We start from the raw sequence: 23,023 nt of genomic DNA, 5'->3' as shown, positions 1-23,023 counted from the left end.
GAAGCGATGGTGACAACCATCACATACTCCTTGCTATCTTGTCTGCAGGTCTGCCATTCCCCCTCTGGAGCTGCAATTTCACACAACTGAGCCTTTCAACACCCGCTCGCTGTGTTTCCCCACGCACGCACACGTACCTCTGTCGGCTTCTGCGCAGCCTCTCTGTCCTGTTTGGGAAGGGTTAAGAAAGACATTTAAAGACACTGGTTTATGGCCAGTATTCAATTAATTATGATTACCCTGAGTTAAACACTGACTGAAATACTCTTCCCTGCCTATTTTTTTCCCCCTAATCTAAAGCTCTTCAGAGCTGTATTTCACACAGATTAATTCTTGCTGTCTTTGAAGTCAGTGAGCTGACATGAAAATACGGCCGCTTTGGTTTAACTTTGTAAAGGATTAGCTCTGTACATAATTAGCGACATGCAGTCTGTTAAGGCACTAATGGGCACAGCTGGCTGAGGGGACCCAAAGCAGGAATCAGACAGGATAGAAGCCAAGTAGATAAAACATTCACAGCCTCCACTCCTTGGCTGTCCAAACGAACAAAAAACCCCCCAAACCCTAACACATGAACTGTGGCTCCCATCATCGAGTTCTGGTGACATTTTCAGTGCTGTCAACATCCCTCCCGAGCTGTAAGACACAGCTCAGCAGCTTGGGTATCGGGGAACTTGGGAGCTTTTAAGAGTTTAGGCTCTCAAAAAGGAGCACAGGAATTGCCCTGATTTAATGACATTGTTAGAGGATACCTGCTTTTGGTCACTTGGAGACCTAAACTGAAGTTATCACCAGACATACAAAGGCTCACTATTCTGTTCCCAAGCACCTAAAACATACAGGCACCCCAGACTGTATTTTACAATGCATTAATTACATGGCCTTGCAAAATTATGTGCCTTAAACACAGGTAGGAAGTGGTAGTGGGACTTAATTTCTTCTTGTCTTAAGTCAGAAAACATATCAACTAAAAAAAACCCCAAACCTCATTATCTGAGGAAAAACACAGCAAGAGAGTCTCAGGTAAACACCTCATCAAAAAAAAAAAAAAAAAAAAAAAAAGGTGCCTGTGTTTTCAAGGACAGATTTTCTCCTTTTTTCTCCTTTAATAAATTTGGAAGATGTCACATGTGTGTGACCATTGTTAACACGTGACGTGAGGAGCCCTACTCTGACTCAGAATTTCTCAGAAGGCGGCAACAAAGCGTCCACGGGGTCACTGTCACAACAGAGACATCACCTCTATTTCTAAGGGGGTGGGAGGAAGTAGGAGACCAAACCAACCACTTCAGATGTCTCTTTTCTCAAACTGCTCAGACTGCTGGACTTCTGCAGCGAAGAAGTTCTGAAACAAACAACATAAAACCCAAGCCAAGTTACTGGAATGAAATTTGCCAAGATAAACACACTCCCAGGAATCAGCTTTAAAGAAAGCATTATCATACATGATGAGATATACTAAAACAAAGACATTTTGAATTAAAGCAGTCAGTACACTGATCAGATCTCACAGAATTTGTTGAGAAACGGTAATAACTTCCACATTGTAATTACTGCTGCTAATGCTTCAGTGACATGATGCCTACCTTTGAATATTTTTAGCTTCTTATTTAATGTTTTATTTTCAGAAGCACAAGCAGAAGTTACACAGGCAAAGGAAGTGATACAAACAAAAGCTATGAAAACCAGTATTTTTAGCAACAGGCTTCTGACTAATTTAATCCTTAAAGAAGCCAAGTACATTAAATCAAGCATGTCATGTGTGTTTTAGTATTTTATCTTAGTTCCATCTTCCATTTTGGACCAGGTATCTCCCAACTTCTGGTGGGATTTACAGTCTAGAACACTTAAGTCTGGTTGAAAAGAAATTTACCACTAAAGCTTTTCCCACAACCAGATACAAATTATGAGTAACTTCACTGCATTTTTACAAAGTTACCTATCTTTATACCAACATAAAGGGAGTAGAATTTGGCTTTGGGAATAGTCTCATGGCACTGACTAAGTCACTCAAAATAAAAACAGCTGCTGAGCCTCACACTGTGTACCAGACAAACCCTGTTGACTTAGGCTCCTTACTAAAAAATTGCTTTGACTCAAGTTCATAAATAGTCCCACTGATTTCCCTAGGGAATATGGCTATGTGGCAGAAATTAAAATTATTTTCTCACTGTAGTCAGCTGATCACCCTTCCCCCACTATCAAAAGAAAAAAGCGAATCACGTGGGCAAGTACTAAGGAAAACTGTGCATTTCAAAGTATATTGACAGTCTACAACCCAATTAGAGATGCTTCACAGTGTAAAAGAAATGAACTGTACATGTGCACAGATAAAGCACTGGAAAAATAATGACCACGAAAACGAAGGGCATGAGCAGAAAACTACCACCACTAAATATCATCTTAGCATATTTAACATATTTACATGTGTATGTAAAATAAGCGGGGCGTGTTGCAGGGGGTTTCAAGTGGACAATCACATACAAATATGTTTCCTAAACATTTTTGATTATGATACTTACACTGGACTATCACACAGTTGAGTTTCTGGGGAGGAACCTGTTGATCGTCCTTCACTGGAAAAACAAAAAAAGATACGAAAAAAGTAAGGGATTTGGGGATCCTATTCAAATACAGAAACCCTATTATCTCAACCTGCTTTAATCCTGCTTTCACTTCAGTTGCTATGGTACTAACACATCAAATTTTCCCCTCTACGGTGGCAAGTCTTGTAAAAGATAAAAGGCAAAGGTGAACTCGAGTCTCCCAGGAAAGACAACTCTCACTGTAAGTTTATGACAGTACTGTACTATTCAGCTTAAATAAACACAGACGTTACAACGTGCACAGGGTCTGCAGCAGCACCGAGTAGTGGAGGTCACCATCTCCCTGGGAGGCACCCACAGTGCAGGGCATTTTGCTACAGGTTAGTGATTTGGTTTTTTCCAAGACAGGACACAGATGAAATCTCTGCTGGTGATGGCTAGAGCTACATGAGGCACAGCACAGCAGAAACCAAGCAAAGCTAGTCTTCTGGATAGGATGCTTTCCTTGGCTGGAACCGGAAAAACCACAGATCAACTTGTGCTTGCACTGATTTTTCACATCGAGATTGATGATGGTTTTAAGTCAACAAGATTTCCTTGACTCTGGATTCTTAGTATTTGATACTCATTTAGATAAAGCCAGGGATTTGGACCCAGAATAAAAAACCCAAGTGTAGCCTTTGCCTAGCTGTGAGTCTGGTGTGCTTTTCAGTACTCACTGCATCCCAGTCCAGATCTGCAGGGGCTGGGTTTCTTCACCCAGGCAAGGAGGGTGCAGGCTTAGAAAAGCTGCAGGAAGCTGACAGCCACTTCTCACCCAGGAGAGTTCACCATTGCTGGGTCCAAGCACCGGGGCCCCTCCCTGGGAGCCACAGCTCAGCCGCAGCCCCAGGGTGCAGCCACACATCCCCACCCTGGCTTCCCCAGGACGCTGCGCCCACACATTTCGTCTGGCTTTCAAAATCTCCTAAGAGCAAATGAAGAAGTATCTTTGCATTTCATCATGCCAAATGAGAGCAGCAAGGATATCCTTCTCTGATCGTTTGAAACGCTGCCTAGGTTCCCTTCTGGTGCTCCATTAACAGCTCAGGGCTAGAACTGGACAGTCCTTGTGTTGCAGTTTTGGCAGTGCCTTACACCAAACTTTAGCAACTGGGGAAAATGTCTGAATGCAAATCATCAGGAATGCACTTGTGTTAGCACAGCCAACACTATCTCAGCCAGACCTGGATGATGTAAGCCTAGACAAAAATAATGATTTTGTGTCCTTCATTACATTAGATCAGTTTTTTCTCTCCTTCTGTTCATTCCTTGCAAAGCAGCTGGTATAGAGTATGAGTGCTGCTACAAGCAACAGCAACCAAACTAATACTTGCTTACTGAAAAAGAGTTAATCAATGCACTTCAAGAACATAACAAGACAATGCCTTGACAATACAGTAACTGACAGATTATTATTCTCATTAAACATCACAGAATATTGGATTTACAATTGAAAAATACGTGGAAACAATAATACCTCATTTCATTTGCAGGATCTGGCCTAGGCTGTGTTTTCACTTTCTCTGCAACAGTTTCTGAGCTCTTGGATGTTGATGAAAAAGAAGGAATTGAAATCTGTAAAATACTGGTGTGGATCTGTAAGGAATTCTAAAAAGAATGAAGAATACGTGTTACATAGTTTTGAGCTGGAATTAAGCAGTCATAAATGAAAAAAGAGTAATGATAAACTATGAGAGGAAGGATCTGAATTAAGATTTTCTAAAGCTGTTTTTTTTCTGTTGTAATACAATGATTTACTACTTGAAAGATGACACTGAAGATAGAATGTCAATCACTGCATAGATAAGCTACAGGACGGACAAAAATCTCACAAGTCTCCCCAAACTACCTTCTAAATCTACCTCTACCATGGACCCCATGAAGGGTAGCTCACTTTTCAGGTTTACCCCTGTCCTCAGCCACTCAGAGAGCATCAAAAAGATGCTAAACATTTATTTTTCTTCATAGTGTGTTCATGCTGTAACTCAAGAAGTCAGTCAAGTCTCTGCTCTGACTCAGAGTGTTAAGAGGAGAGATCTATAGTTTTATTACTGGAAAATGTGATTATAAAAATCAGAGATTGGACTACAACCTACCTGCATTTAACTGAATGGATGTAATGATGATTGCATCCTTTTAAGTATGACAGGATATATTACATAAGTCCCAACATGTTTACTTCAAGTTCCTGACAAATTAAATGCAGCTCCTAAAACAGCTATGTTTGATATGAAAAGTAATTTCTATGTTTGACAGGAAAAGTGGTTTAGACCCATTCTCCTGACAAATACAGTTATTTGCTGTCTCCTGATCCCATTTGATGATTAAGAAAAAAAAATTTAACTGAACTCAAATGAAACTCCTCATCAGCCTTCACAAGAAAACTACATTCTCCAAAACAATATGGGACATTACTAAAAACTGTGTAAACCAGAAGAAAATCTTTTTGGAAACTTGAGTTTTGGCATCTGCAACATGAATCCAGCACAAGCAATGTTTTCAAGGAGTGATTGCATTAAATGAGGAAGAAAAAAAGATACCTCTTCATGAATATTCACATTAAACTCATCGTGGATTGGAGATGCTGTTACTGGGGTTGAGGATGGGCTTTTCTCTGGGTCAGTCAGACTTGGTGTGTCCAATAAAACTGTGGAAACAGACCCTGAATTCAAGAAGTCTTCACCGTCACTTTCCTTGCCTGCAGGGAGAGAAGATGGAACCTTGTTGGCTTTGCTTCTGGACACATGATGACCTTCACTTCCAAGCATGGTACAGTCACCCTGATCATTTATGGGCCAAAAAGGGAAGAGGCTAGGATTACTTTTTTTTAAGGACAGATTACAATAGAAGAAAGGGAGTCATTGCCAAATGTCACTTCCCAATTCAATCACCACAACATCACAGGGTTGGAGCAGAGGGAGGACATACATCTGACAGCAAAAGGCCCAGCAAATGCCCTCAGGGCATTTCAACAAGCTGAGTAAACTGGAGTAGTTATTTCCTGTCCCATGTTCTGAAATTTCATACTAAATACTTCTTTTCCCTTATTCACTAGGGAAAGACCAGGGGGTCAAGTCTTAAGATGCCTCTATGGTATCTTCATGTTACCCACAGGAAAAATGCATCCCACTGCACAAGAGTCTAACACCAGCTTTTACGTGACTACATTGTGTGGCCACAAACGGAGTGTGTCTCATTTAGTTAACGCTGCAGCCCGCACCAGCACCTGGCATCCTCTGCTCCCAGTGAGCAACTTGCTGCTTCTGAACTGACTCAGTACTACCAGAAGGCACTTGGATTTCCACACTTGTTGATACCAGAGTACTGACACTGACAAGAAAAAGTTAATCAATACTAAAAAGTGAGCAGAAACCTAGCACTTGTTGCCAAAAATCTGATGCGAATACACGCCATAGTCTGTTCACAGCAAAAACCTCTCTTGCTCATTTTTTCCTGCCTGAAATCTCTGTTCATGCTCCATGACTTGACCATTAAGCACAGTTCCCAGAGACTCGAGCTCTGTTTTAACCTCCTCCTGTCTTTGAAGGCACAGAGCTGGGTGACAGAGCAACACCTATCTGACAAACACTTCTCCCACACTCAGTGTGGTGTTTTGCCCTCATCACCTCTCCTCTTCCCTCTCCGATCACACGCTTTCCCAGCCTCACAGACCGAAGACATGCAGCTGTGTCCTTAGTGACCCGCAGTGGGTGCAAGGAAGGAAATCCCTCACATACCAAGATTCAAAGCCCACAGTTTTCAGCCCAGCTTGCTCTGGCACATGTCAGCTCCTGTCCAGGCTTACACCCGTGATGCTGGACTGAGAGAACCCGCCCCAGGGCTGCAGTGCTCGAGGGGGAGCAGGACGGGCAGCTGGAGGTTGAGGGTGTTCACGTGGCCCTGTGAACGCCCCCACTCATTTCTGGCTATTGAAAATTTTCACTCTTTGAAAGGATCTCTTGGGGCTCTGACATACTTCTCCTAGGAAGGCCATCCACCTCCAACATCTGCACAGCCATGAAAAGCCACAAGCCTTTGTCTGTCCTACAGAAGCTCAGGCAACAAGCTCGGGTCAATTCAGGGTCTGTGGAAGGCTGGACTCAGTGACAAAGGAGGTTTCCATATGGCGGTGATACAGCATTGTGGTGCACGGACTTTTAAGTTACGTGTATACCATACGTGCATACATTATCAGAATGCTAATGTCTAAAATTTGTTGGGGACAGCTCTTTCAGAGGACAGTGACCTACAAAACACAACTCAAGTTCTGAAATAACAGGATGATGCAGGGAAAATAACCCACCAGGACAGGATTATTGCTGTAAGTGGAGATGTTCATTTTCTACCATCTAAGTGTTTTCATCTGAAAACCCAGAACCACTTCAGTTATGATGTTCTACATGTGTTTATTTTGATTTTCTTTTAACAAAGAAAGGAGAGAGATGGGGTGTTCAATGCAGTTACATCAAACTGATGACCGCCTCAACATTTATCATTTCTGGGGATCAGAAGCTCCTGATCTGGAAACCTCCACCAGTCTTGGCACATACAGAATGGACCGTTATATGTCACAGTATGTATCGCACCTACCATTTCAGCCACACAGTTAAGCTCATTATCTGGTGGCAGAGAACAACTTTTTTTTTGAGGGGGTGGTGTGTGGTGTGTGAAAAAAGACTAGTAGGAAAAGCCAGCCTGGCCCCCCACTGCAGTAAGGCAGGAGAACTATTCTACAGCTGCTGCACGTGGTGGTTTGCAAAGGCTTCATTACATGCCAAAGACATGGCGTGTCATCACGACACCGTCCTGGCAGCACACCCGCTTCACTACTGACATTTTTGCAGCCCTTGGGCATTGCTATTACAGTGTGCGCAGCCGCCGGGGCGGTGCTGGTTTGGCTTGTAGGAATGTGCATGCTCAGGCGCTGCTCTGCTCAGCTACCAACTCCTCCCCAAGGATACATGCAAGAGAGAAACAGCAATTTTTAGCAGTTAATGAAGCACCCAGCCCTGAATGGCATTTAAGAAGGCTATGGAAAGACCCTGAGAGCTTATCATATTCAAACTAATTTTACAAGGGCGAAATAATCAACATGACAATAATAGTTACTGCTACCAGAGAGTAAATGGGACAGCACCCAAATGTGCAGCTGCCTGGACAAAAAGGCAATTTACCAGTTCACACCAGTCGAAGAACCGGCTTTTACTCTAAGAGATGCCTCCAAAGGTAAGTCTAAGAGTCAATATAACACTACCACAAAGCACCTGGAGTTTAAATGAGAGTAAAGTTTAATTTTTTTGATTGGACAATACCTTTTTTACCTTGAGCCAATATCACCATGTCTTGAACTTTCTTGTACCTATTCAGTGATTGCCGAAGCTCTTCTATCTTCCGATCCTAAAATAAAGGGAAGTTGTGACTATGCTTCTTCCTTCAGCAAATCAAAAATAAGAAATACAAATACTAGATATTTGTAGATATTCAGTTTAATGGATTGTAAGACTAAAAGAAACAGGAAGTGTGGTTGGGACCGGACCCAGGAGTCTGAGAGGCTTTGAAACATCAAAACTTCTATTTAGCAGAAACTATCATCTGATTAATTACCAGAATTGTCCCAGCCTTGAACGTGGGTTTCAGCTCCCTTATTAAGTCAAAGGTAAAGTATAATACATTTTCCACGAACAAAGAAAGTAGTAATCAAAGGAGTTAGGGCTTTGGTGATCAGAAAACATCCTACAGAATGCATATGAATACACAAAGCCATACATGAAAACAATTCATCCTTTACAGAAAGCCCTTTTGGAAATGCAGCCTGTGATATCTCATGGGACTTGTATGGAGTTCTCTGTGTTTTCAGAACAGGGTGTAAACTGCAGTCGCACAGAACTGAATGACGCAACAGTGTAAGGACTCTGTGTGCATGTGATAGAGCTCATAAATGCTCCATTACAGTCCCTTAGAGGCACTGCAGTGCTTCTCACTATAGTGAATCACTGATTCTTACAAATCTGACTTTTTAATTTAATTGTGACAAGTTCATATGTGAAGATTTTCTTAGAGGTTTAACTCAATCTGATGAATGATTACTGAAAAAATTACTTTGCTACCTTCTCTTCATTTGCTGCCATTAGAGATTCTACCGCCTTCTTCATTTTCTGTACCTCTATATCTAAAAACACAATACAGTTCTCCAAGTCAATTTAAATAAGACAGTGTAAGGAATAAGTAAACAAAAAACCTAAAAGCAACTCGGTAATATCTGAAAGCAAATTTACAATTAAAAGACAAAACATAAAGCACTTAATTCTATTTCAGATGGAAATATATAGAAGAAAATACTTTTTCTGACATTCTTATCACGGAAATTATGAAATTCAGGAAATTTCCTTACCCACCCTCCCAGCCTTAGGAAAATGTAAAAGTAAAGAGTAAAACTACTGCTTGACTTTCACTATCTCCATCTTTCAAATAATTGCAAAACAAGAAGTCCAAAATATAAAAATACTACATTTGGAATGCACTAACACATATCCTCATTACAACAGTCAACAAACACCCCCAATGGCATCTCAAAAACCCACTATACAAAGCAATAGGATTAATGGATATGATGAAGAAAGCACTGTGCAGTGATGCTTAGTCTTAATTCAGTATGGATGTAGAAATGAGGACAGCACAATGGAATTATACAAGTATTTGCTGTGATGAGCAGTCATGCCAGAACATATATTGTAGTTCAGACTTGGAAAAGGTCCCCAGTACAGATGACAGTGTTCTGTGCTTCATCTATAATCCTTATTTACAAAGTATAAATACATGGAAACATGTATGTTCTAACAGGGTCAGATTTTGGAGGTGTCCTGGACTAGAATTCATAAAGAATGGAAATAATCTCAATTTTTACTAAAAATCTACCTTGCATAAATGAAGTAAACTTAAAATTTTGTTACAAACACAGGCAGATAGACAAATTCACAGGCAAGAAAGTATTTTATCTTGGTTTAACTACCTAAAATTTCTCAGCAAACAGAGTGTGAAGAACATTTTCCTCCTTAATGAAATGCAAGAAGAAACGAGCTGCCTGGCTGGCTTTCTAGATGAAAGACATTCAGACATGTTGAGCTAAAACAGCAACGATCCAATTCCAGTGATTTTCACTCAGTTATGCTAACTGGAAATCTGGTTTACTGGATTGTGACTGCATTTCATTGAGAGTCAACTGTTCTGTGAGTCTCCATGAGACCAAATCTTCCTTTGTCTATCAGCTTTTCTTCAGAAAACTTTGTATTTCAAGTGTGATATATCCACCCTTATTCTCAAATTTTACTGTAAATGTAACTAAGGGTTATAGATGATGCAACCTAACAATGTTTGTTAAAGCATTTTTGCAAACACATGCAGAAAGCTATTCCGGAAAGCACTTCTGAAATGCAAATGCTTGTGGAAAGATACCAGAAACCTTACTTTTATCTTTGAGCTTCTTTTTACAATTTTCGTCTGCGCAGGAAAATCCATTGGATTTGAAATTAGCATGAGAGTTATGACATTAAATAACTTTTAAGACAATAATGACACTTAAGGAGTCAACCATTCCTCACTTACTGCAGAAGTGAGCAGCTCACGGTTTCAACCTGCACTCCCCCGGTTCTAGTGTTCCTAACGACACAAACAATCTCACCGCTCTCAAACACAACTACCTGTCTCAAGGATATCTTTTTCAACTGTAAATTTTCATTTGTAAAGCCTCAGAAAAGGCTTATGCCAATAGATTACTCTTAAACTAACACTTTACTAGCAAAAGCCAGCTAAGTGATAAAGTATGAACATTTGTTCAGAAAGCACAATTCAGCTAATGGGGCAGATAATCTGTGTTATCTGCAAACAGCATTACATAATATTGGTCCAAGGCACAAAAAACATGGTCCATCACTGCAGAAGACCTCCTGCTGAGCTATACTGAAAACTAAAGCCGAAAACCAGAAAGTGGTGGGAGTTCAGCATGCACAGCAGCCTCCAGGAAGGAAAGACCATATAAGTAGTCACAAATGCAACAAAGTTAGCCCTTGTTCACATTTAAATATTCTTTTTTTTAAAAAAAGTAATCATGGTTCAATGTGGTCAACTTTTAGTGATCTTATGCAGTGGTTTTGAAAGCAGATCATTTTATTAAATAAAATGTGACAATTTACACACAACATTTTCCTCCTCAGGTCAGGGGAGGAGACTACTCTCCTGTGGCTTTATCCTTCTAGAAAAATGTACTTTAAGAGCACAATCTTAAAATTTGCAATAACTATCAGTGAGATATATTCAGAAGTGAAACTGCAGCAGGTCAAAAAAATCTGGAAAATTTTTGTGAGGCTTTAAAGAAAAATTTCTATTTTAAAATAAGGTCCTGAATCTAAGTTTCCTCCAAATAAATACTGATTTTATTTTATCTTTGCAAGCAAATAAAAGAACTATCTGACTTGTAAAATTTCTATGCTAATTCAAGCTTAATTAGGATTTAGACTTAACCAGTGCACAAATCCAGAATCAGTCCTCAATTTCACCTACTCACGGATAGATCTACACTGCAGATTTCCTGGTACAGATCACACTTTGGTTTGCAGTGTGGCTTTTCCTTTTCCTTACCAGTAAGGGGTGTACAAGCAAAGCCCAGCATAGATACACAGAAAGTTTCCTTCTCAATATAATCTTTTTGTGGAACTTGTTAAAATTAGTTTAAGGATTTCTTTATCAATATAAACTGCATCTTTTGAGGCACCATGCAAGCCATATGAAGAGCTAACTAGGGATTACTTAGGCTAGTTTAAAGTTGATCAAGAACTTGCTATGAGAGTAAGTTCAGCAGTTGCATTGTGAACACCCACTAAATATTAAAAGAAGTAAACACTAAGGCAGAAAGTATACGAAAATTGAGGGGTTTATCTCTTATTTCCTGGACAACCATTAATGGAAGCATGACCTCAGATGAGGTGACTGGGGAGGACATGGTGAGAGTCTCCCCCTTCTTCTTACCTCTGTCCAGTATTTCAATTCCTTCTCCTTTCAGCTTGCAAACCAATTTTTCTTGCAACCTTTTTACCTCGACTTCCTTCTGCTCCAGTTTATCTTTCAAAGCTGATAGCTCATCCTGTAACAGACACAGAATCATTCAGTGACAGCTTCCACACACGTCCGAGACGTTTCCAAAATCCCCTCCTGCGAAACACAGCGGACAAGTCCTCAGCCAGTGGAAACGACCGAGGGCCCCCTGACATTTACACTGACTGAGGGTACACGCACCAAACGACTCTGAACATCACAACAGACTGCTGAGTCCATAGGGAGGCAAAACCAGGGGGCCTATGGTCTGAAAGCGCTGGTCTCATGTACAGAGATGTTACATCTAAATTTAAAAAAGGAGTAAAGCAAAAAAAAAGAAGCTTTCTTATTTATTTAACCTTGCAGAGACAGAAAAACTGCAGGTGATGAGGCTGAATGCTAGAATTTACCAACGTTTTAGAATTTATAGGGCATTTTTCATGTTCAAAGCTGGACAATTATGGAACCATGATTACACTACGCTGAGGACAGTTTCAGAAATAACCACTGCTTCTATGAAAGAAAAATCAACCACGACACCATCAAGCACATAAACACATACTGGAAAGCAGTTCAGATGAAAATGTGGTACTTCTGACATGGTTTGGGTTTGCTGATCAAGCACTGGGAAAGGAAGCTTAGAGTTGAGATTCATGGGAGTAAGACAGATGGTGTTTGGGGGAGTTGGGGTGTATTAGATAAATGCTGTCAAATTTTAACTTAGATCTAACCATCTGCACTAGCAAGTGACTGGCATGGATCCATGCATTTAACTTTTTAAAATTTGAGTCAAATCCTACACAGTTTAGTAACATGTTTCTTTGATGTCCGAGGATATCCTGTGCAAAAGCATCATCAAGACAGGACCCTCAGTGCAATGTACCCAACACTGAAAATTTAATTTGTTCAGTTTGTAAACAAAGCAAGGCAAGACTCATAATTTTGGCAGTTACGGCTTCTAACTGAAATTTTAAATCCTTAAAGGAATAAACCAAACTAGAATACTGTGGCTTAGATATACTCCCAAGCTTCCCTCAAAAGATCTGTTGTAAATACACCGTGAGGTCTGCAGCCCAAACTATGGCCCAGACCGTAGAATTTCCTAAAATTGGTTCCTGTTTGCTCTAAAGCATCATTTAAAAAATAGATCAATCTTAAAATTGTCAAGAAATCAAAGATTCTTCCAGAACAGTGGTTGGGCAACATAATTCTCCAGTGCTCCAACTCGGAACTGATTTTGATGGTGTTTCTGTCAGTGTAGGACCCATGCGTCTCCAAAACAAGACCACTTCTTGGCCACTTGAAAAGCTGCTGCTATACCTATGGGCAACTAGAGCTGCACATGGTTGTTGATGGGTATTGCTTCCCCTGAAATTAGAAACACGGTATGTAAATTCACATGTGGGAGAGGGGACAGTATAAAAGAATCACTATTTTCTAGCTAGTTTTCATGAATAAATTTTCTCTAAAAAGGTGAGAAAAGTTCCATTTGAATAATGGATGTGAGCTACAGAGAGGCAATCTTCCCTTGGAGGGGGAATGATTTTAACCCAAGTCTAATTCCACTACGTGTAACCTACGCAGAGTTCACAACACTAAAATCCTCTCCCATTCAATATAAAAGCTGTTTACAAGGAATATCCACATAAAGAACTTTCCACATCTAATGGGAAAGAGCGCACTGCATATCAACACACAGCAATTAATGAGGAACAGAGCACGACAGCACGATGCAAGACAGACTGTAAAGTGGTGGAACATGAAGGATTTGAAACAGGCCCAATGTTACCCAAAAACTACTACACCTTTAGCATCTGGCTTTTTTGCTCCATCCGCTGCTTTTCATACTGCATCTGACCCACTTTGATTTTCATACTAGAAAGTTTGGCCATTAATGACTGGTAACAGAGACAGAGGAGTGAGAGAAAACTAAAGATAGAAAAGAGACAAGGCTAAATGGCAAAGAGAAGTTAGACACTCACAGAAACAGGCTGCTAGAATTACTTAGGTGAATGCTCTCTTCAGAAGTGGCTCTTTTTTAGTATGTTTAGGAGAAAAAAAATGCTCAGCTTTGGTCTCACCTATGGCACATGCCTTATGCAACTGGTGTTTCTTGATGCATATGTGAAATAAGGTAATAAATATACTGTTACCAGCCAGCTCCATGGCAAGTTATCCTTCGTGAAAAACAATGCTCAAATCTGAAAACCACGGCACGAAATCCGGTAAGAACCCATTGCTAAGCGAGTACCATGAACCCCCTGGGCCTGAGTGTGCTCAGGATTTTGCAGGGTGCAGGCGAGGACTGGGGAAAAGAGAGCCAACTTCTAAAGCCTGACTCAGACCCATTTCTGCTTCTTTCCCTCAGCCTCACTTACTTTGGTTGTTTTCAGTTTCTTCTCATACTGGAGTCTTTCATTGTCCATTTCTCCCACTCTCAAGCGCAATTCATTTATTTCCTGGATCAAATCCTGTGTGAAGGGAGAAACAAGACCAGAAACAACAAAGAAATTCAATAAACAAAACCAGAACAGCTACCCATTGGTAGGACTGTAAAAACACAGCAGCAACAAAAGGCACTCCATACACGAAAACACATTACCTAAATCCATAGCTTAGTGCTAAGTTGAGCAGTTCAGAGATTCCTAGATATTTGGGGACTGTACTTCTCCGTTTCTGCATTACTGCACTGAGTGCAAGGGGACAGAGGACAAAGGCAGACATAAACGCAAGTTGGGCTCCCTGTGCTGGGGGCCAAGGAAGGCCTCCTGCCCCTCTGGGACAGCATGTTCACTGCCCACCAGGGGACGTTCACCACCATGAATGGGTAAGGGAGAACCATGGCAGCCATCCTTCAACACGCAGCAGCCACACCCTCCCCTCCCCAGCCCCTCGCACCCAGGCTTGCCAGCCACCACCCGCCTTCTCAAAACATGAAGCAATTACAGTGTAAATCCATGTTTCCGTCACTCAAACGAGGCCCTCTAACTGAGGGCTGGATGGAAGACTTATCACTGGTTTCTACAAGCACAAAGGCACATGTGTTTGAGCATCAGTGGTGTCACTACATCCAAGCTTTGTGAATTCAGCCTGGTTTGGAAGAAACTCAGGAGCCACCGCCAACTCACATCTGAGCTCTTCAGCAGATGGCTAACCTCCCGGCCATCCTGCTGGAGAGACCGACCAGGTTTGAGTGCCACCAGCTCTACAGCTCCCTTCCTGCAGTGGTCAAACAAACCCTGAGCTTGACTGTGCCATCAAGGTGCAAGGCATCCTTCCGCCAAACCTCTCAGTCCTCCACATGGGGAAATGGCATCTTGAGTGGCCAGCTGCAGGCCTGGACAGAGTGTCCCTCCACATAAGAGGTACCATATCACAGCTTACTGGGAAAATAATCTTCCTGCTCAGCAGGGGGAACACATTACCAGGAAGCTGTGGCTTTCGCACAACTCAACGATGTCCAGCAAGCTTCTGCCTCATGTAGATGACACTGACCTTTTGCGTATGTATGGGCACCAGATCCGTGTCAGATTTGTGTGAAAAGAAAAAAAAAAAGAAAAAAAAGCAGTTTCTCAGCAGCTACTGTAATGCTGTATCACCAGTAAACTCTTCAAAAGACAAGATAAGCTCTTTGTGCACCCCAGAAAACATAAGAGGCCTTGAACTGCAGCGTAACAGCTTTTAAACTACCAAGAAGATAGTGTGGTACTCAGGTCTGCCTGCCTTCCTACACAGAAAGGCAAATCCTCGACATGTCAAGCAACGCAGTACATCGAGCTAACAACTGTAAGCATAATTTTTCAGAGCTAATTGTATTATTGAGATTTATAAATTAACAAGCTGACGTCTAGAAAGTATTCACTGGTGCCTCTTAACACCTGCCTTCCAGCCCCACGCCACGTTTTCTGAGCTTACAAACCTCTGGTTATTGTTTCGTGCTTAACAAATCTGACGACAACAGAGCTGCATCTGTATTTCTTTAGCAAGAACCAAACTCCATTACCAGAGCTACAAGAAAAAGGAAAATACAGAACATTTTGATGTTATTAGTAATTAGTACTGCTAACGTATGACCTTCTGATTTGGGTACACCTGCAATTCCTCACCGAGTCTTCAATGTGTGACCTTTACAAAGCATATCACTCTCCTAAGTATAAATGTTGATGGATGTCAGTCTGCATGACTACACCTATTGAGCTGTTTCTTACCAACACCAGGTGTTCAAAATGTCCAACCAATCTGTTTTCCCAGGTCTGATGGTCAGCTTTGACACTATGACAACTGATTTGTTTGGGGCTTTTCTCTCCTGCAGTCGTCACTTCTGCTTTGGCATGTTCCAATGTCAAAATAGGCTGTATAGCAATAACTGCTGAGGGTGTTGCCTACTTGCTTATCACTTGAACTATGTGACTTTAAAATACTGAAGGAGGAGAGGAAAACCAGTTATCCATATTCAAAAGGCCCCTGTGAGGCAAAATGAATAACAATCCAACACCCTTTTTATGAAAAAAAGTTAGCACAACTCATATCAATTAACAGCAGCGTCAAGATGCACTTGCAGTGTCACAGAAAACAGCAATCTTGCAATCAGAATCCAAGAGTGTATGATCTTGGAGCAGAAACTAAGTTCTTCTGCTTGATCTGTAATGGGCCTCATGGGTAATCCGATCCTTTATCACCGGTAACTCGTCACCCAAAATACCATACAATTTCTCAAGGGTTAAATAGAACTAAAGACAAGCCCTGACAGCATGCTTCGCCCTAAAAATATTTTCAAAACTCTCTTGAACATGCAACATTAACTCAAGTCTTAAGTTATCTACAACACAGTAACTGTAAATGACATTCATTCTCATCTTTTCAAGGCAGAAGTGTACATTAAAGATTTACCAGGTTCCATACACAGACCCTCACTAGTGCAAAAGAGATGGTCAAGCCTTGCATAAATGAGCAGAGGAAAAAGAAAAGGCCCAAACAGGGCTGTCTTCCTGGATATGGAATTTATTATTTAACTCTGGGCAAGGTACTGGAGGTAGAGATTGTCAATGGCACTGAAGTTCCCTAAGAAATCCTAATCCAGTGTATTTCACTTCCCTACTTGCTGCCCTGAAATATTGACTGTTTTCTTCCACTATTCTCTATTGGACTGATTTTGACTGCAAACCTTTCACAATAAGGGCTGCCTTGCTGCCTCCTGCAGTGGCCCCAGAAGGATATCACAGCACTGTCTGAAACCTGAAGGTGCCAATCATTACAGCTGTTTATGACCTAAAGAGCTGGCATGCTTGGGGTGTGTATGTCCCCGTGGCACTCAGGGTGCTGTACCAGTTCATCAAGATCTGAGACCAGATCAAAACCCCTCCAAGTTCTCTGGCTGAATCAGCAGTAAAACAGTCACCCACGTGGTGGCCAGTGTATGGTACATACTTTGTTTGTGTTTAGTACCTCCTCCTCGGGCACCCATAAATGGGTTAAAATACCTGCCCTGGGCGTAATGCAGCTCCTGTCTTAAAAACCTGCAAAACAGGAAAGAGCCACAACGGGTCCTCTTCTGATCCCCAGTCAGGTCGCTCCATGCAAACGCCCAACAGCTGTTCCCTGCATGGATCCACGAATGGAGCTGACGAGGTGGGACAGACAGACTCCTGTTCCCAAAGCCTTTTCCTTCCCTGCTCGTGTTACTTGAGCTTTTCATAGCAGGGCCAGGGAGGCACAAAAAACCAATGATAACTTTAAGCTTCAGGGGTCAGAGGCTTCTTACTGGCACTGGAAACACAAACTACATTCATCGTTTCGCTCCACTCAGAAATTCATCCGCACAAGGAGACTGGTGGTGTTTAAATTATGAAGAATTCCCCGTGAGTAAGCCAGTTTACCCGTTGGCTGCCGCTTCAAAGACCATGTCTGGTTATGGACTCCTCCCTAAATAATAAACTCCCTTGATGATATTTTCTTACATAAACTCAGCTCAACTGAGACCACCCATGCTCCTTAAGGAAAATCATACTGGTGTCTGCTGAGAAAGTGGAAAGACTGGAATGCTTTAAAGAACAGAACAATTATAAAGCTCTATTAAGTATACATTTAGCTTCGAAAAAGCTGCGTATTTGTGAACATCTAGACAGTAAAGTCCTAGACCACAAAGGAAAAAAAGTTTACAGATCTAGTGAAGTATCTGTTAGAGAAAGAATGGTGAATATGAGAAACCTACCAAGCTGGAATGGGAATCTGCAGTGACAGACATAAGTAAAAACTGGGTAATATGAAGGACTTAATCTGAATGGTAATTCTGTAGGTGATAGTATCTACACAGAAGTTGCAAGATGTGAATTTTTTGTTTGCTTTCACTTCCTTTTCCCTAAATAAAAACAGAAACAATATTCATAGCTTTTCTCTCCTGATTTGGGTATGATTTTTTTTCCATTTTGAGCACTGCATGTCAATGCTATAATGTGTTTTACAGCAGAATATTTTAAATATTCATTCAAATACTCAGCTGCTGAAATAACTGATCATCTACTACTTTAAACAGGAATATAATTAGATCAACACTGAATAAAATACTGTATACTTCTGAAAAAGCAAAAAACTGCCTCCAAAATACCTGTCAAGAGGTTTTGCATGGCTGATACCCTTACAACTAATGAGTTATTCATTTTTTCACCAAACAAAATGGAAATTAAGACATATTATCCCTTTCAGTGTCTAAGCCTAAGCCTTTTTACAGCTATAAAGTGTTGAAACAGAAAAGAAACAACACAGACATTTTCTATCACACTAAACTACATCATTCTGGTTTTCAAAGGGAGGGAGGACCATTTTAGTAATAGTTCACTAATTCTGGCAAAAATATCCAGAACATAAATCTATATAGCCCTTAACTACGGTAATTACCTTTTAAACATAATTTAGGTTACCTTATTTTTATCAAAGACATTAAACCTATTTCAAGGTATTTCAGAGAGAAGGTCTTCACAGCTGCCATGCAGGCAACCTCTTGCACAGAGCCTACAGAGGTGCAGTGCATGCTCTGGTCCCCACACTGGGAACACAGGGAGCTCCATGTCTGCCTTCTTGGTATGCTGAGCTGTGCTATTAAATTATGGAGAGACTGCAGTTCAGGGAGGAACAACGGGGGAGTACAGAAAACCTTAGCAATTAATCATATTCAGTAAAAATAAGGAGAGAGAGAGAGGAAGCAAATCACTCAGAGCCTAATCACTTCTGTTACGTGTTTTGGAAAGTACAAGGAACCACAGGGTGTTTACAAATGGGGATGCAGTGGAAACCCGTTCTGAAGGCACCTGCTCACTGCAGTCATTTGGAGCAAACCTTGCCTCCCCAAAACCACTTACTGCTGATGTCAACTCATTTATCTGTCATTTGGGCTGCTTATGATAGGTGTCAGTATACAGGTGAAGAAGTTATTTGTTGTATGCTGTAATTCATGACAGAGCTGAGCACTGTGTGTGCAGGGACACCTCCTGAGAGCTATGAAAGCACCCAGCTCTCAGACACACCTGGGAACGCACCAGTCCTTCAGCGATTCCCTTCCCCTTTCCCACCTGCCAACTTCTCCAGCATTGCCATGCACAGTCCTCGCCTGGACTGCAAAATCAGCTGCTTTTAAGGCAATGCTGTGATCTTTCATATAACATCTGCCATCAGCCTAGAGGAAAAGGTAATGGGAGGCAACAGGAATCCAGCCCACAGCCTGACAGCACCCAGATGTGCTGCACTGCAGGAACGGACACTGCCATCACCACGTAAATGATCACTGCCTTTCAAAACTGAACATGATTCAAGTCATTAGCTTTCAACCTGTGGACTTCTTTGAGTCTGTGAATTACTTCAGACCGGTCCAAATAAAGTACTTCAAAAGCAAGCCTAACTTTTGCTCTCATTCTTACAATAAAGTGAGGGATGACACTTCACTAGAAAATATGCAAGAAACTGGAAGGGAGTTGATAAACCACTGATTGAAGTGGAAAGGGCAAATTTTGTCTTCTGTGATGGCAGTATGGCTTCTTTCCTTCTAGAAATGAATGACATCTGGAACATCCACAATACAAACATCTGACCTTTCAGCTCATTTATGAACCCAGAATTGGAAAATTTGTTCTGCTTCCTAAGTAGACTCCAAGGTATTTCTGATATGGGGTGTGTCACCCTGGCAGCAAAGCTCAGCCTGATTCTTGGCATTTCCTGGAAAAACTGGTTTTGCCCAACTGTTTTGAGGCTCTCTGGCTCCAAACATGAGCAAGGTTCAGCTACATAGATCTGTGGTGCACAGAGGGCAAATTCCTCAGGAGAGCCCTGCCAGGGAGGGCAGCTCTGCCCGGCGCTGCACAGTGCCGGGCTCAAAGCCAGGCTGAGGTGAGTAACTGCTGGCCTCTCAGTCCTGGGATTCTGTAAGGCTGGGGTTTGAAGAGAGGCTTCAACAAAATGCCCTCACACCGAGCCACCTCAAGCTCTCTGTTATCAAAACCAAAAGTTATGTCTTTCAGTGTGCTGTGTCTTTGCACAGGCTTTCTGTACTTGAAATGGGCTTAAGCATTTCATCAGACGCCTTACAAAGGCAACGAGAGTTTCAGGTTGGGACAGGAGAGTGCAGTATGTTCATGATTTTATTTCAATCCATCCTAAATGCCATCCCTCCTGAGATCTGATGGCAAGAATCAAAAATGGTTTTTGGAAATCTGTCTTTGTAAAATCAGACTTTACCAAAGAGGACACTTTTTATTTTATGAGATGCATGTTTAACCTTAAAGACGAGTTCCCTTCTTGCCTGGCCAATAAAAAGAAAAAATCCCAGGAAATGTTTAGGTAATGTGAAGCCACACACAGCTTTCACATTTTATTCAGCTGGGTTTTACTCACCTCTGTATCTCTGAATCTGTCCTCATAGTCCAACCTATCCTTCTCTACAGATGTAAGCTTTAACTTCAGGGTGGAAACCTCCGCCATAAGATCCAGCTTCTGAGTTTCAAGGGATGTTCTGCTTAAAAGCTCCTGATTCAAGATAAAGAGAACAGAATTATTCATCCAAGGGGAAGAAATCAGTAATTTATTTCTCCCTCTTTCATGGGGAAAAGCATCACCCTCTTCCTTGCACTATCTGAAGCCCTGGGACACAGCTATTACCCATCTGACAGACTCCAGGCACCTAGGATGCATCTGAGATCACTGGAGCACTACCATGGGTTGGCTGCCAAGACAAGAAAAAAGCTTGTCTGTCATCACAGTTGCTCTGGGCAGCAAGGAGCTTTGATGGGAATCCACCCATCCTGTCAGAGGGTTTAATCCAAGTCTCTTTGAAGTTCAGTGAGGAAAGGGTCAAAGAAGAGCAGAACTAGATTCCTGCAGGGTAAAGCAGCACTGACATTACTAAGTACAAAGACTTTAAAGTAAGTATGGTAGAAAATGATCACTTAGTTAAGAGACATCAAGGGGTGCAACACCTTGATGTGAACTGCTCTCAGTAGCCCTTTGTTAAGACAGAATGAAAACAGACAGCAAGAAGACATAGGGCTGTGAAATACCTGCTGCAGCATCTCTTCCGTGGCATTCAGCTTCTCCCTGTGCTCCTCTAGACAGAACTCTAGATCCCGAATCTTTTCTCCCTGGGCCTCCACCTGGTCCGTAAGCACACTTACCTGCACAGCAGAAAAAAGGGATGCACAATTTAGTACCTTGCACCCATGCCAAATGTGTCACCTGGAGAACTGCATGTGATAACAGTGCCAGATGGGCCAAAGATTAAATGGGATCCACGGCAGAGGAGGAGGAGCAGCAGAGCTCTGCAGCGGACACTGTGCATGGCGAAGGTGACAGGAGAGGAGGGAAAGCTCTCCCCTCACACTTACTGGAATTACAGCCAAAGTTCTGGTGGATGCACTGCAGTTCTGCATCTCACCTCCTGACTTGTCCTGGAAGCTTCCACAAGGGGTGGCTGCTGCATTTTACAGCCAATAATTATGCCTTTGCTGTGACAATACATTAACTAAAACCCACCAGCTCCTACCTTAACAACCAAATAGTTAAACCTCACTGCATATAATTTATTCCCCTTTCCAAGTGACTGCACACAGTGTATCACAGCACATAGCTTCTCCTCTCCAGAACAATAAAAGCAAAGGAGGCTAAAATGCACAGACTGAGGTTAGGTAAGACAAAGACAACACCTCTGAGACTGCAGACCGATTCCCAGTTTGCCTTTTCTGAATGAAGCTTTTGTTTTAACCAGGCTTTTTCGAGGAAGTTTTCAGTACTGCTGGGAATGAGAGCAAGCTGCCTAGAGCAGTGCTTGGTGCTGTCACAGACCCTAGACCAGGTCTGTGTTGGGGACAGCAGGATGCCTGTGCAGACCAATGGCTGTCAGACAGTCCCAGCTCTGATGGCAAGGGTAAGCCAGCTGGCAACAGCACGGGGGCCTGACCCAGTTCAGCCCAGCAGCAGGTGAGCAGGACCTCTGAGGAGCTGCTCGTCTCTTCCTGCCTGTTGGCCAGTACCACAGCTTTTGTCACCTTTCATGAAGACAGGACATCTGTCACCTGATGCAGACAGCATGTGGATGGCCATGGAAGACGGTGAACTTAAGGATAAACACAAATTCAAGGTGGTTGCTCTGCAGACCTGCTCAGCTAACAAGATTTGGAGATCACATACACACAAAAAAAGGCCTTTAGATTTTTCCTGTAATCTAAACTCACACCTATTCTTAATCTGGTTTAACTCTGAGGTATCAGCAAGCCTTCTGAACCCTGTTCAAGATGACATGACTTCAAAGAAATCCTTAGAAGTTTTAATACATACTATCAAAATGTCTTATGAATGCAACAGCGGAAAAAAAAAAATAGGTGACTACTCACTTGCAGAACAAGAGATTCCTTATCATTTTCCAGACGAGCCAGCCTTTCTTGATACACATCTCCATTCCCAGATATGTGTCCATTAGTCTGAAAAAGACAGCAAATATTGCATAGTCAGCCATCGTACCATGTCATTTGTCACTGACGCTCTTAAGCAGTATTTTTAGTCTGAACAGTTCAAGAACAGAATCAAAGTATTCTCCAGCTCCCAAACGGTTACAAATCAAATATACTGTCAACAAAGGCTACAGGACCACCACTCAGGACAAGAATTGTTCAGGGGCTTAAAGATGAGAAATTAAGAACCTTCTGGTGACCTAATTCAGCAAAATTCATTTACTGTGTATTCAGCATTTTGTTAACAAAATTTGTGCTCCATGATGTACTATGCTAAGCCATACTTGCAAAGAGACAAATACCCTGAGATGTTCAGCAAGTGAAAAAAAAATCAACATACAATCTACAAAATGTGCATTA

General features: G+C 41.8%; 1 protein-coding gene across 8 annotated transcripts in view; it reads right to left on the bottom strand.

Annotated features, from left to right (window-relative positions):
• Positions 1–23,023, bottom strand: part of PPFIBP1 (PPFIA binding protein 1) — a 116,383-nt gene that overhangs the window by 18,919 nt on the left and 74,441 nt on the right. For 3 of the 8 annotated variants that reach the window (XM_074901693.1, XM_074901695.1, XM_074901700.1), the window contains 14 exons: positions 22,547–22,633; positions 21,218–21,331; positions 20,556–20,687; positions 14,054–14,146; positions 13,481–13,573; positions 11,610–11,724; positions 10,053–10,085; positions 8,696–8,757; positions 7,901–7,985; positions 5,129–5,286; positions 4,066–4,196; positions 2,523–2,576; positions 1,285–1,345; positions 138–167 (listed from right to left, as the gene is read on the bottom strand). In XM_074901693.1, the coding sequence (XP_074757794.1) occupies positions 138–167; positions 1,285–1,345; positions 2,523–2,576; positions 4,066–4,196; positions 5,129–5,286; positions 7,901–7,985; positions 8,696–8,757; positions 10,053–10,085; positions 11,610–11,724; positions 13,481–13,573; positions 14,054–14,146; positions 20,556–20,687; positions 21,218–21,331; positions 22,547–22,633 (1,248 nt within the window). The remainder of the gene's footprint in view (positions 1–137; positions 168–1,284; positions 1,346–2,522; positions 2,577–4,065; positions 4,197–5,128; positions 5,287–7,900; positions 7,986–8,695; positions 8,758–10,052; positions 10,086–11,609; positions 11,725–13,480; positions 13,574–14,053; positions 14,147–20,555; positions 20,688–21,217; positions 21,332–22,546; positions 22,634–23,023) is intronic. The other 5 variants (XM_074901694.1, XM_074901696.1, XM_074901698.1 and 2 more) reach the window with 5 other exon arrangements.

This window comes from Athene noctua, chromosome 3 (genome assembly GCF_965140245.1).
Source record: "Athene noctua chromosome 3, bAthNoc1.hap1.1, whole genome shotgun sequence".
NCBI lineage: Eukaryota > Metazoa > Chordata > Aves > Strigiformes > Strigidae > Athene > Athene noctua.
The sequence above is the reverse complement of the archived record's forward strand: the minus strand, read 5'-3'. Positions and strand labels throughout refer to the sequence as shown.